The sequence below is a fragment of the Papaver somniferum genome, chromosome 1 (assembly GCF_003573695.1).
Source record: "Papaver somniferum cultivar HN1 chromosome 1, ASM357369v1, whole genome shotgun sequence".
Taxonomy (NCBI): Eukaryota; Viridiplantae; Streptophyta; class Magnoliopsida; order Ranunculales; family Papaveraceae; genus Papaver; species Papaver somniferum.
The window spans coordinates 78,751,902-78,765,253 of NC_039358.1; the positions used below are offsets into that span (position 1 = coordinate 78,751,902).

Here is a 13,352-nt window from a genome sequence, read left to right on the forward strand (position 1 = left end):
AACCTTACCACCACAAATAAAATCCCAAAAGAAGACAACAAACCAGAAACAAAGAAGAAACGAGCGTGATTAATGCTAGGGAAGAGGGAATTTAATGGTTGAATAACAAAGAATGAAGACTGACAGGGAGAATGAAATTAATTTTCAAAGAGAATGAAATTAATTTTTCTCTCCTCCTTAATTTACTCGAAAGAAAGAGAAGGAAGTTAATGGAGGAATGGGAAACGTGCACATTAAATGAGCAGTTAATGCACGAGTGAGAAACGTGCCCAAGTATTTAGGAGAGAGGAAGAATATGTAACGTCTGTTTTCTTCAATGCTTCCAATAAACACTCAAGCCCAAAGAAAAGGGGAAAATTGTGTGTACATATTTCACCATCAAACACGTGTATGTAGGAAGACACGTGGAGAGCATGCGGACCAAGCCATCAAAACATGATGACACACGCCCACAACCAAGAAGCCCATCCCGTGGACGTCGGATCTTTGCTCGAACAAATCCAAGGGCAGAAGATAAGAGATGTATCAAAAACACGATGTACTGCGGAGCACCAAATAACTCCCGAAGAGTTACTTTATCTCATCCCCAAAAGAAGCCAAGATCAACGGTGAAGAAAAGGTCGACTGACATGGATGTGACAGGGGAAGAAGACACTTGTCTGACACGAGCATGCGTCTCAACTACCCGCATTAAACACTCTGAGTAATATACGTGTCGATCAACCCGTGGAACGAACGAGGATCACTCTGCGTGATTAAGTAATGAACGAAGACCTCCGCGTGATGGACACAAAGCACAAGAACATAAGGTTCCAGCGGCCCTCAGAAACGGGTCCCACAATCTAACCCTGTAAATACCCCTTCTCCACCAAGAGTAAGGGGGATCGGAAAAACGGGAGAGAGAAGGATTGTGAGTGTAAGTTTGTCCTTTACAATACACAGATCTATGTAAACTCCAAATTCACTCGACTATCTCTGTAATCATCAAGTACATAGTGAAACAACCCCGTGGATGTAGGCCTTAGTGCTGAACCACGTAAATCCCAGTCTTATTTACATTCCAGCACTTTATATTCGCCGAATGTTCCACGAATTTTACTTTTGTACCACGTTTTCTTTATCTTCCTCTATGTGAACGCCTCTAGTGATGATATTAGATGAGGCTATGATAAACCCGAAGGTTTTGAGCCGAGGATTCAGTTTTCATTTCATCAGTCCGAGTGGGCACATAGAGTGCGAACATTGTTTGTGAACATATAAATGCCTTCGTGATTTACGTGTTCACAAGAATCAAACCTCCGCAGTAAAAAATGAATGTTCTCTTTTCTCTTTTTCTGTTATCTCTCTTAACTGTTACAACTAGTCAGAAATTGCTTTTCGATCTGGGAATGCAATGGGGTATTAGGAAATGTAATTTTGGGATGAACGCTCGCCCTGGCCAAGTGTGTCCTCCGCTGCAAACGGATTTTACCCTGCACGGTCTATGGCAGAGGACAACGGTAACAGCTCCTCAAGGTGTTCAAAAGACACTGGACATAACGACTCGAGACTTTTCAACTATAATGCCAAATCAGAAGTATTTTTGTCCGGATTGTCTCTCTAGCGATTCAGCTGCAAATGAAGAATTCTGGCAAAGGGAGTGGGAACGACACGGATACAAATCCGGTTTCACGCAGTTTGAGTATTTTTCAAAGACAATAGAGTTGTACAGTAGGGCATGCTGGTTAAACTTCAACATAGAAGTCACTAACAAGCTGGTTAGGACAAGATTAGGAAATTGATGTAATCCTAAGGGAATTAGAAGTCATCTAGTTCTAAGAAAAGGAAAGACATGTAATAAGGTAATAGGACTAGGAAAAGGAATTCATAGTTCTATATATATATGATCACCAAAGTTGTGCTTGATCATATGAGTAAGATTAGAGCTTGTGTTTAGTTTTGAGAGATTTTCTAAACATCAATAAAGAGAGTTGTCTTTATATAAGCTAAGTTTCATCTTGCAGTTGCCATTAATTGGTATAAGAGCTTGTTTTTGAGCCATGGAAAACGAAACCACCATTGTGGGTGCAAAACAGTTCGCGCCACCATGAATACAAGTTCCAATCCTCAACGCCACAAACTACACAGTATGGGCCATGAGAATGAAGGTACTGATGAAAATCTACAAAGTTTGGGAAACAATTGATCCTGGTACATTGGACCCAGACAAAAACAATGTTCCCATTGAATTTCTCTTTCAAGCAATACCAGAATGTCTTGTTATACAAGTTGGTGAACAAGAAACTTCAAAGAAAATTTGGGATGCAATAAAGGCACGTAATCTCGGAGCTGATCGAGTTAAAGAAGCCCGTATGCAAACCTTAATGTCTGAATTTGAAAGAGTGAAGATGAAAGACACTGATACTATTGATAGCTTTGCAGGAAAGCTATCAGAGATAGCCTCAAAAGCTGCGTCACTTGGACAATCCATTGATGAAGATAAACTGGTAAAGAAGTTTCTCAATAGTTTACCAAGATCCAAGTATATTCATATCATAGCTTCTCTTAAATCTAAGACTAGCTATGAAGATATAATTGGAAGATTGAAAGCATATGAAGAGAGAATCCTTGATGAAGAAAACAATGGAGAAACTCAAGGAAAACTCTTGTACACAAACTCTTACCAACAAAACTCTGCGACAAGAGGAAGAGGTCGTGGAAGAGGTGGTAGAGTAAACAGAGGCCGAGGAAGGGGAGGAAGGTTTAATTTATAAGATAGAACAACAAGTCGGAATGATCAAAACCAAGGGAAAGAAAAGAAGGATAGATCAAACATTATTTGTTATAGATGTGATAAACATGACACTTCTCCTCTGTATGCCCTGAAAGAATACAAAAGATGGAAGAAGCAAACAAGAATGAAACAAGGGAAGCAGATACAACTATTTTCATGCACGAAGTTGTATTCTTAAACGAAGGGAAACTAATACCAAAGAACTACGAATCAAAGGATGGAGAAGAAGGAATCTGGTATTTAGATAATGGAGCCAGCAATCACATGACTGGTAAGAGACACTACTTTTCTGAACTCAATGAGAAAATCAAAGGACAAGTGAAGTTTGGGGATGGATCTTCTGTAGAAATTGAAGGGAAAGGATCAATTATATTTCAGAGCAAGACCGGAGAACAGAAGCTTGTCACAAACATCTAATTCATCCCAAACTTACAAAGCAACATTCTAAGTTTAGGACAAGCTACAGAAGTTGGATGTGATGTTAGAATGCGACAAGATTATCTAACAGTTCATGACCCAAGTGCAAGACTTTTAGTTAGAGTCTCACGCTCACAGAATAGACTCTACAAGATAAGTCTCATGATTGGAAGGCCATTGTGTCTGAATATGAGACTGGAAGATCAGACATGGAAGTGGCACGCAAGGTTAGGACACATAAGTTTCAGAACCTTAAAAACTATGTCTCAGAACAAGATGGTTCGAGGGCTACAACAACAAAACGGAGTGGTGGAGAGGAGAAAAATGACTCTAATGGAGATGACAAGAAGTTCTTTAAAGGCTATGCAGGTACCTAATTATATATGGGGAGAAGCTGTACGACACTCCACATACCTAATAAACATGATACCTACGAAAACTCTGAAAGACATGACTCCATATAAAAGTTTGCGAAAGAGAAAACTTTCATATGGAGTCATGTCTTTCAGAGTTTTCATAGGTATCATGTTTATTAGGTTGCAAAGCATACGCAACTCTTAAGAGTTTTCGTAGAGTTTTCGTAGGTATCATGTTTATTAGGTTGCAAAACCAAACATAGATCATTTAAGAGTGTTTGGTTGCAAAGCATACGCAAAAGTTGATTCTGCAACTCTTAAGAAACTGTATGATCGATCTCAGACTCTTGTGCATCTAGGAATTGATCCTGGATCCAAAGCTTATAGATTATTCAATCCAACAACGAAAAGAGTGATACTGAGTCGAGATGTGGTATTCGATGAAAAAACAAACTGGAACTGGAAAGAAACTAATGATGAACCAAGTAGGGATCCAGGAATGTTCCACATGAGATGGGGTCAAGTAATTGATGAAGGAAAAGGACCCATAATCATCAATACCAATGGAAACAATGATGTTAATCAAGAAGAAGAAGAGAATAATGAAAACACTGAGAATAACGAAGAAGTAGAAGAAGAAGAAGAAGAAGAAGAGGAGATCGATGAAATAACTCAACCCATTCCACTGCGAAAATCAACAAGACAGATATAAAAGCCACAGTATCTGGAGGATTATGTTCTTCAAGCTGCAGAAGAATGTGAGATTATGCTACTTTCTGTTAATGATGAACCAAGGAATTTTCAGGAAGCAAAGGTCTCGACTAAATGGACACAAGCATGTAGAGAAGAAATTATTTCAATAAACAGAAACAAGACTTGGTTTCTAGTTGATAAGCCAGGTGGGGTAAAAGTGATTGGTCTTAAGTGGATCTTCAAAATAAAACGGAATGCTGATGGTACTGTCAACAAATATAAGGCAAGACTTGTAGCTTAGGGATACGTTCAAGAATCAGGCATAGACTTTGATGAAGTTTTCGCACCAGTTGCTAGACTAGAGACAATTCGTCTCTTAATAGCAGAAGCAACATCAAAATCATGGGAAATTCACCACTTAGACGTTAAGACAACATTCTTACATGGTGAATTGCGAGAAGATGTGTATGTTGAACAACCAGAAGGTTTTGAAGTAAAAGGACAAGAGCATAAGGTTTATAAGTTATCAAAAGCTCTATATGGTCTAAGAAAAGCTCCTCGAGCCTGGAATACAAAGTTAGATCAAATCTGAAGAGAAATCAGATTTGTTAAGTGCTCTAAAGAAACATCAGTATACAGAAGAGAAGAAAAGGGAACGCTTCTTGTGATTGCGGTCTATGTAGATGATCTATTTTTGACTGGAAACTCCCTTAAGGTGATCAATGAGTTCAAGAGAGAAATGTCATCAAAGTTTGAGATGTCATACCTCGGAAAACTCACTTATTACCTTGGCATAGAATCCATCAAGGAGTAGATGGGATTGAGATTAAACAAGAAGCTTATGCAAGGAGAATTCTGAAAGAAGCAGGACTTGAAACTTGTAATCCAACTAAGATACCAATGGAGTTTGACCTTAAAGTTTCAAAGGCACAAGAAGAAACAGAGATTGATCCAACGAGTTATAGAAGAAATGTTGGATGCCTTAGATACTTGTTACACACAAGACCAGACTTGGCTTTCTCTGTGGGAGTAGCAAGCCGTTATATGCAGAGTCCATGCAAGTCTCATGGTGATGTAATAAAGCAGATATTGAGATATCTAAGAGGAACAATCAGCTGTGGATTGAAGTATGGTCGAGGAGGATCAAAAGGAATTGTTGGGTATAGTGACAACAGTCATAATATTGACCAAGATGATGGAAAAGGTACAACTGGTCATATATTTTATCTAGGAGAAGCACCTATTACATGGTGTTCACAGAAGCAAGACACTGTAGCCCTCTCATCCTGTGAAGCTGAGTTCATGGCCGCAACAGAAGCAGCTAAACAATCAATATGGCTTCAAGAACTGTTGGGTGAAATCAAAGGAAGAGAACCTGAAAAAGTTCTCATCAAGATTGATAATAAGTCTGCAATTGCACTCACTAAAAATCCAGTGTTTCATGGGAAGACGAAACACATTCACAAAAGGTATCATTTCATACGAGAATGCATCGAGAAGGAGGTCATTAACGTAGAACACATACCTGGAACTGAGCAGAAAGCAGATATATTGACAAAGGCATTAGCTAAGATCAAGTTTGAAGAAATGAGACAACTGATTGGAGTACAAGATATGTCACGGGTAAGGTTGAAGCTTAACGGGGAGAATGTTGCTTAAACCTCAACATAGAAGTCACTAACAAGCTGGTTAGGACAAGATTAGGAAATTGATGTAATCCTAAGGGAATTAGAAGTCATCTAGTTCTAAGAAAAGGAAAGACATGTAATAAGATAATAGGACTAGGAAAAGGAATTCATAGTTCTATATAATATGATCACCAAAGTTGTAGTTGATCATATGAGCAAGATTAGAACTTGTGTTTAGTTTTGAGAGATTTTCTAAATATCAATAAAGAGAGTTGTCTTTATATAAGCTAAGTTTCATCTTGCAGTTGCCATTAGGGCAGATGTCTACAAGATGACCCAATAGATATTGGGTGATAGTAGATTTAGTCCAGCGAGGTACGGACAAATTTATCTGCCCGACCTAGACCAAGCTCTCCACAAGCTGAGACTGTACCCTCGCGTTGCTTACTCTTGCAACACTTACAACGGGATGAGCCAGTTACTCGAATTGAGATTATTATTTGAATATTACCTAAAAATTTTAGCTCTCCACAAGCTGAGACTGTACCCAAAAATAGCAATGTAATATAAAAGTCAGCTCATCACCATATCAACAAATTTCATGTCATGCAAAAAAAAAAAAAGAAAAAGTGAAACAAATGAAGAAAAAAAAGGAAAGGGATACAAACAAAACTTGTTCCACCAACAAATCATCTTCGTTCATATACGATTTAGGATTTTTCTCGTTGTTCTTCCCGCTTCTTTTTTCAGCCTTATCAACAACAACGAATCATGATCTAACATCAAGAATAGCAGTAAACTTGAATCTTCTCAAACACCTTGAATTTCTTCAACATAAATATTCCCTATGTTTCTATAATAGTGTTACTAGCATTTTTGCAATTTACCCTAAAAAAGGTTAAATTGAAAAAGTGCTAACAACACTTTTGCGGAAACGAGGGAGTAGTTGATTAAGCTTTTCTACTATCTTCATCAAACTGATAATGAAGTTCCTCAAGGTATATCTGTTCAGATGTAATTAGAGTTATAGAGTTTTGATATAATTGGGGACCTTTTTTTTGTTGATTGTGGATATGATTTATAGACGTGCTCAAGTAGATAGGTGATTCGAATTACGTGATGTAGAAATGATTTACAGACTTGCTGAAGTAGATAGGTGATTCGAATTACGTGAAGATGGAGCTGAATCACGTAGATGGTTCCCAACAGAAGCCAGACATGGAATATTGCCATTCTGGCCTATGGATTCGGCTATTCTTGAATGGTTGTAGCAGGTTGCGTGAGACGCTGGACACAACTAGTAGTTCCACATAACATCAAATGGCTTAAATGGTTGATAAGCCAAAGTAATAATAGTGCGATTCATGTAAACACACTTTCTAACTTCTAACAAACAGTTATGATTGGAATTGGATGCTTTCTAACAACCAAAAACTGAGGAGGAATTGATTTATGCTGTTAAATTGGATATCTTATTGTGGAGTTCCAGTACGGATGCTTTTAAAGATTTCACTTCCAACCAAGTAATTTATCACCGGGAAGATATAGTTTTCATGGAATAGGTTTTTTTTGCTTGCTTCTTCAGGGAGGTCTTTTGACCATTTTGTATATATATACTCTGTACATATATTTTCCTTTTAATCTATCCTTCCTTTCTCTAAAAAAAAAAAAAACAACCAACATGATCTAACCATCAAGGACCGAAAACTCATGGTTTTACAATCTAGTGAGATCGTTTAGAAATAACATGCACCGCATCAAAAAATCTAACATGGGAAATAACTGAAAGCACATTTATCATTTGTACAAACATTTAGCAGGGTCATCTAATCCGAATAGAAACAACAAATTTCCAATCAAAACCCAATTACTAAAACAACAACAAAAAAACAAAATAAAAAAATAGAATTAATCCAATCAAAAATCATACACCAACGGAAGTGAAAAATCATAATTTAAGGACGATAAATTGTATTAACATGTTTCAGGGATCACTTACCAACCAAATGAGCATTATTAGAAATCGACCAAATATTTAAGATCCCTCTAAATATGGGGATAGGAAAGTGAAAGAAAATGAGAATCTCCAAAGGGGAATCTAAAGTGAACTGTATATAGAATTAAGAGGAGATAGCTTTAGTTGCTGCGTCGACAGAAACAAGGCTTTCCTTATAGATAGCAGCCGTAGGACAACAGAATCCTTCTCCAAAACCAAGATCCTCAAACTCATCAGTAATAAAATTGTACAATACCCAAGTTCCGCCGATGAATAAACCCAACTTTCCATTCCAAGGAATTGCAAGGATGCTATAACCCGTTTGAATTTTTGGAGACGTGGCATCAACTCTGTAAAGCTCAGTCCACATCTCCTTCCCCGTATCGTAATCATTCAACATCCACACCTTGTGGAATCCAGAAACTTCATAAGGGGTCGTAATGCAAGCTAGTTTATCACCTATTGATTGTAATACAGGAGAGTTACCATCTGGAATCTGTAGTACTCTTTGGTATTTGTCTTTGCTCAAGTCAAATGACAAAATCACACACTTATCGGGTTCTGCGGTGTAGTCCACACCTAGATGGAAATAAATACCATTCAAACTCTGTCCTAATGTTGGACAACAATGAGTACGGAAATCTGAGTCTAGCAACCTCCAGGAATCAGTACTTAGTAATGGCAACTGCAAGATGAAACTTAGCTTATATAAAGACAACTCTCTTTATTGATGTTTAGAAAATCTCTCAAAACTAAACACAAGCTCTAATCTTGCTCATATGATCAACCACAACTTTGGTGATCATATATATATAGAACTATGAATTCCTTTTCCTAGTCCTATTACCTTATTACATGTCTTTCCTTTTCTTAGAACTAGATGACTTCTAATTACCTTAGGCTTACATCAATTTCCTAATCTTGTCCTGACCAGCTTGTTAGTGACTTCTATGTTGAAGTTCAACCAACATTCTCCCCGTTAAGCTTCAACCTTACCCGTGACATATCTTGTACTCCAATCAATTGTCTCATTTCTTCAAACTTGATCCGAGCTAATGCCTTTGTCAATATATCTGCTTTCTGCTCAGTTCCTGGTATGTGTTCAACGTTAATGACCTCCTTCTCGATGCATTCTCGTATGAAATGATACCTTTTGTGAATGTGTTTCGTCTTCCCATGAAACACTGGATTTTTAGTAAGTACAATTGCAGACTTATTATCAATCTTGATGAGAACTTTTTCAGTTTCTCTTCCTTTGATTTCACCCAACAGTTCTTGAAGCCATATTGATTGTTTAGCTGCTTCTGTTGCAGCCATAAACTCAGTTTCATAGGAGGGCTACAATGTCTTGCTTCTGTGAACACCATGCAATAGGTGCTTCTCCTAGATAAAATATATGACCAGTTGTACTTTTTCCATCATCTTGGTCAATATTATGACTGCTGTCACTATACCCAAGAAAATCCTTTTGATCCTCCTCGACCATACTTTAATCCATAGCTGATTGTTCCTCTTAGATATCTCAATATCTCCTTTATTACATCACCATGAGACTTGCGTGGACTCTGCATATAACGGCTTGCTACTCTCACAGAGAAATCCAAGTCTGGTCTTGTGTGTAACAAGTATTCTTGTGCCTTTGAAACTTTAAGTCCAAACTCCATTGGTATCTTAGTTGGATTACAAGTTTCAAGTCCTGCTTCTTTCAGAATTCTCCTTGCATAAACTTCTTGTTTAATCTGAATCCCATCTAGCTTATCAACTAGAAACCAAGTCCTGTTTCTGTTGATTGAAATAATTTCTTCTCTACATGCTTGTGTCCATTTAGTCGAGACCTTTGCTTCCTGAAAATTCCTTGGTTCATCATTAACAGAAAGTAGCATAATCTCACATTCTTCTGCAGCTTGAAGAACATAATCCTCCAGATACTGTGGCTTTTGTATCTGTCTTGTTGATTTTCGCAGTGGAATGGGTTGAGTTATTTCATCGATCCCTTCTTCTTCTTCTTCGTTATTCTCAGTGTTTTCATTATTCTCTTCTTCTTCTTGATTAACATCATTGTTTCCATTGGTATTGATGATTATGGGTCCTTCGCCTTCATCAATTACTTGACCCCATCTCATGTGAAACATTCCTGGATCTCTACTTGGTCCATCATTAGTTTCTTTCCAGTTCCAGTTTGCTTTTTCATCGAATACCACATCTCGACTCACTATCACTCTTTTCGTTGTTGGATTGAATAATCTGTAAGCTTTGGATCCAGGCTCAATTCCTAGATTCACAAGAGTCTGAGATCGATCATCTAGTTTCTTAAGAGTTGCAGAATCAACTTTTGCGTATGCTTTGCAACCAAACACTCTTAAATGATCTATGTTTGGTTTTCTCTTTCGCAAGCTTTCATATGGAGTCATGTCTTTCAGAGCTTTCGTAGGTATCCTGTTTATTAGGTATGTGGAGTGTCGTACAACTTCTCCCCATAGATAATTAGGTACCTGCATAGCCTTTAAATAACTTCTTTTCATCTCCATTAGAGTCCTGTTTCTCCTCTCCACCACTCCGTTTTGTTGTGGTGTATATGGTGCTGTGAGTTGCCTTTTGATTCCATTTGACTCACAGAACTTGTTGAACTCTACGGAAGTGAACTCTCCTCCTCTATCAATTCTAAGCATTTTGACCTCCTCTTTTAACTCTTTTTCTATCAGATTTCTGAAAGCTTTGAATCTGTCAAATGCTTCACTCTTTTCTTTCATAAGAATAGACCACATATATCTTGAGAAGTCATCTATAATAACAAGTATGTATTTGTTATTTGCAAGGGTTTGTGGTGTAATAGGACCACATAAATCAGCATGAATGTTGTTGCTTTTGGGAAACCTTGACGAGTTTGTTTCCCAACTAAACATGATTCACAAATTTTTGCTTCATCATTTATCTGTGGTAGTCCTCTAACCATCTTGTTCTGAGACATTGCCTGTAAAGTTCTAAAGCTTATGTGTCCTAACCTTGCGTGCCACTTCCATGTCTGATCTTCCAGTCTCATATTCAGACACAATGACCTTCCAATCATGAGATTTATCATGTAGAGTCTATTCTGTGAGCGTGAGACTCTAACTAAAAGTATTCCACTTGGGTCATGAACTGTTAGATAATCTTGTCGCATTCTAACATCACATCCAACTTCTGTAGCTTGTCCTAAACTTAGAATGTTGCTTTGTAAGTTTGGGATGAAGTAGATGTTTGTGACAAGCTTCCGTTCTCCGGTCTTGCTCTGAAATAGAATTGATCCTTTCCCTTCAATTTCTACAGAAGATCCATCCCAAAACTTCACTTGTCCTTTGATTTTCTCATTGAGTTCAGAAAAGTAGTGTCTCTTACCAGTCATGTGATTGCTGGCTCCATTATCTAAATACCAGATTCCTTCTTCTCCATCCTTTGATTCGTAGTTCTTTGGTATTAGTTTCCCTTCGTTTAAGAAGACAACTTCGTGCATGAAAAGAGATGTATATGCTTCCCTTGTTTCATTCTTGTTTGTTTCTTCCATCTTTTGTATTCTTTCAGGGCATACAGAGGAGAAGTGTCCTGGTTTATCACATCTGTAACAAATAATGTTTGATCTATCCTTCTTTTCTTTCCCTTGGTTTTGATCATTCTGACTTGTTGTTCTATCTTGTGAGTTAAAACTTCCTCCCCTTCCTCGACCTCTCTTTTCTGTACCACCTCTTCCACGACCTCTTCCTCTTGTCGCAGAGTTTTGTTGGTAAGAGTTTGTGTATAAGAGTTTTCCTTGAGTTTCTCCATTGTTTTCTTCATCAAGGATTCTCTCTTCATATGCTTTCAATCTTCCAATTATATCTTCATATATAGTCTTCTTTAAATCTAAGACTTGTTCGAGAGAAGCTATGATATGAATATACTTGGATCTTGGTAAACTATTGAGAAACTTCTTTAACAGTTTATCTTCATCAATGGATTATCCAAGTGACGCAGCTTTTGAGGCTATCTCTGATAGCTTTCCTGCAAAGCTATCAATAGTATCAGTGTCTTTCATCTTCATTCTTTCAAATTCAGACATTAAGGTTTGCAGACGGGCTTCTTTAACTCGATCAGCTCCGAGATTACGTGCCTTTATTGCATCCCAAATTTTCTTCGAAGTTTCCTGTTCACCAACTTGTAGAACAAGACATTCTGGTATTGCTTGAAAGAGTAATCCAATGGCAACATTGTTTTTGTCTGGGTCCAATGTACCAGGATCAATTGTTTCCAAAACTTTGTGGATTTTCATTAGTACCTTCATTCTCATGGCCCATATTGTGTAGTTTGTGGCGTTGAGGATTGGAACTTGTATTGATGGTGACGTGAACTGTTTTGCACCCACATTGGTGGTTTCGTTTTCCATGGCTCAGAAACAAGCTCTGATACCAATCAATGGCAACTGCAAGATGAAACTTAGCTTATATAAAGACAAATCTCTTTATTGACGTTTAGAAAATCTCTCAAAACTAAACACAAGCTCTAATCTTTCTCATATGATCAACCACAACTTTGGTGATCATATATATATAGAATTATGAATTCCTTTTCCTAGTCCTATTATCTTATTACATGTCTTTCTTTTTCTTAGAACTAGATGACTTCTAATTCCCTTAGGATTACATCAATTTCCTAATCTTATCCTAACCAGCTTGTTAGTGACTTCTATGTTGAAGTTTAACCAACACTTAGGCAGTATATCTCAACTTTACGCGGGATATCAAGGCGCCCAAACCAATTTTCATCTTGGGGCCCGAGAGAAGAGACTTGTATCACCTTGTAATCCTTAGTTTCAACATCAAAACCAAGTCCAACAAAATCATGATGGTAATGCCGAATCTTGGGGTTTCCATTGGACGACTTTGGAAGAAGTCTACATTGTCTCGTAGCAGGGTTCCAAAGAACGATATCCCTAGTTTTCCTGTTATACATGCAAATTATTCCATGAACACAGTCCACCATGTCTATGACACTAGATTGTCTCGCATCTTTTAAACATGGTTGTTTCCCTAGATTCTCCAACTCCTTGAAGCCTTCGTCAGAAAGCAAACAAAACGGAGGTGTAGGTACTAATGTTTCATGTTGGCAGATGAAGGTGTTGCCAAACTTGGAATTCTTGTCCACCACATTAGTAGTAGTCGTAGTAGTGGAATGGCACTGTTTGAAGTGAGACGATTGAACGAGGGAATACCATGATGTACTCAAAGATTTGAATTAGGGATGCACAACGGGTAGGGTGGGTAGGATATGGCCTATACCCGCCACCCTACCCGTTTACTGGCAGTTAAGAAAATTTTTACCCGCCATTAAACGGGTAATATCTTACCCAACCCATTCTCTGGCGGGTCGGGTAGGGTAGGGTGGCTTGGTATAACCGTTTTTTTTTCTTTTGCGAATTTCGAAGGTTATTGAACCTGGAAACGATAAAGAGCCAGATGATGTAGAGATTAAGGTGCCTG

The 13,352-nt window shown here is 37.9% G+C and overlaps 1 protein-coding gene across 1 annotated transcript; it reads right to left on the reverse strand.

Annotated features, from left to right (window-relative positions):
- Positions 1–7,987: 7,987 nt before the first annotated feature.
- Positions 7,988–12,855, reverse strand: LOC113340271 (F-box/kelch-repeat protein At3g06240-like). The gene is made up of 2 exons (XM_026585509.1): positions 12,670–12,855; positions 7,988–8,548 (listed from the first exon to the last, which is right to left on the reverse strand). The coding sequence occupies exons 1-2, from the start codon at positions 12,853–12,855 to the stop codon at positions 7,988–7,990; spliced, it is 747 nt and encodes a 248-aa protein (XP_026441294.1).
- Between the last annotated feature and the right edge of the window lie 497 nt (positions 12,856–13,352).

Bases quoted from the DNA above. Each gene is read 5' to 3' on its own strand.
- LOC113340271 (XM_026585509.1), bottom strand. From the start codon at position 12,855: ATGGTGGACTGTGTTCATGGAATAATTTGCATGTATAACAGGAAAACT. The intron at 8,549-12,669 runs GTGATACAAGTC...TTCATCTTGCAG, and splicing joins TTGAAACTAAGGATTACAAG to TTGCCATTACTAAGTACTGA.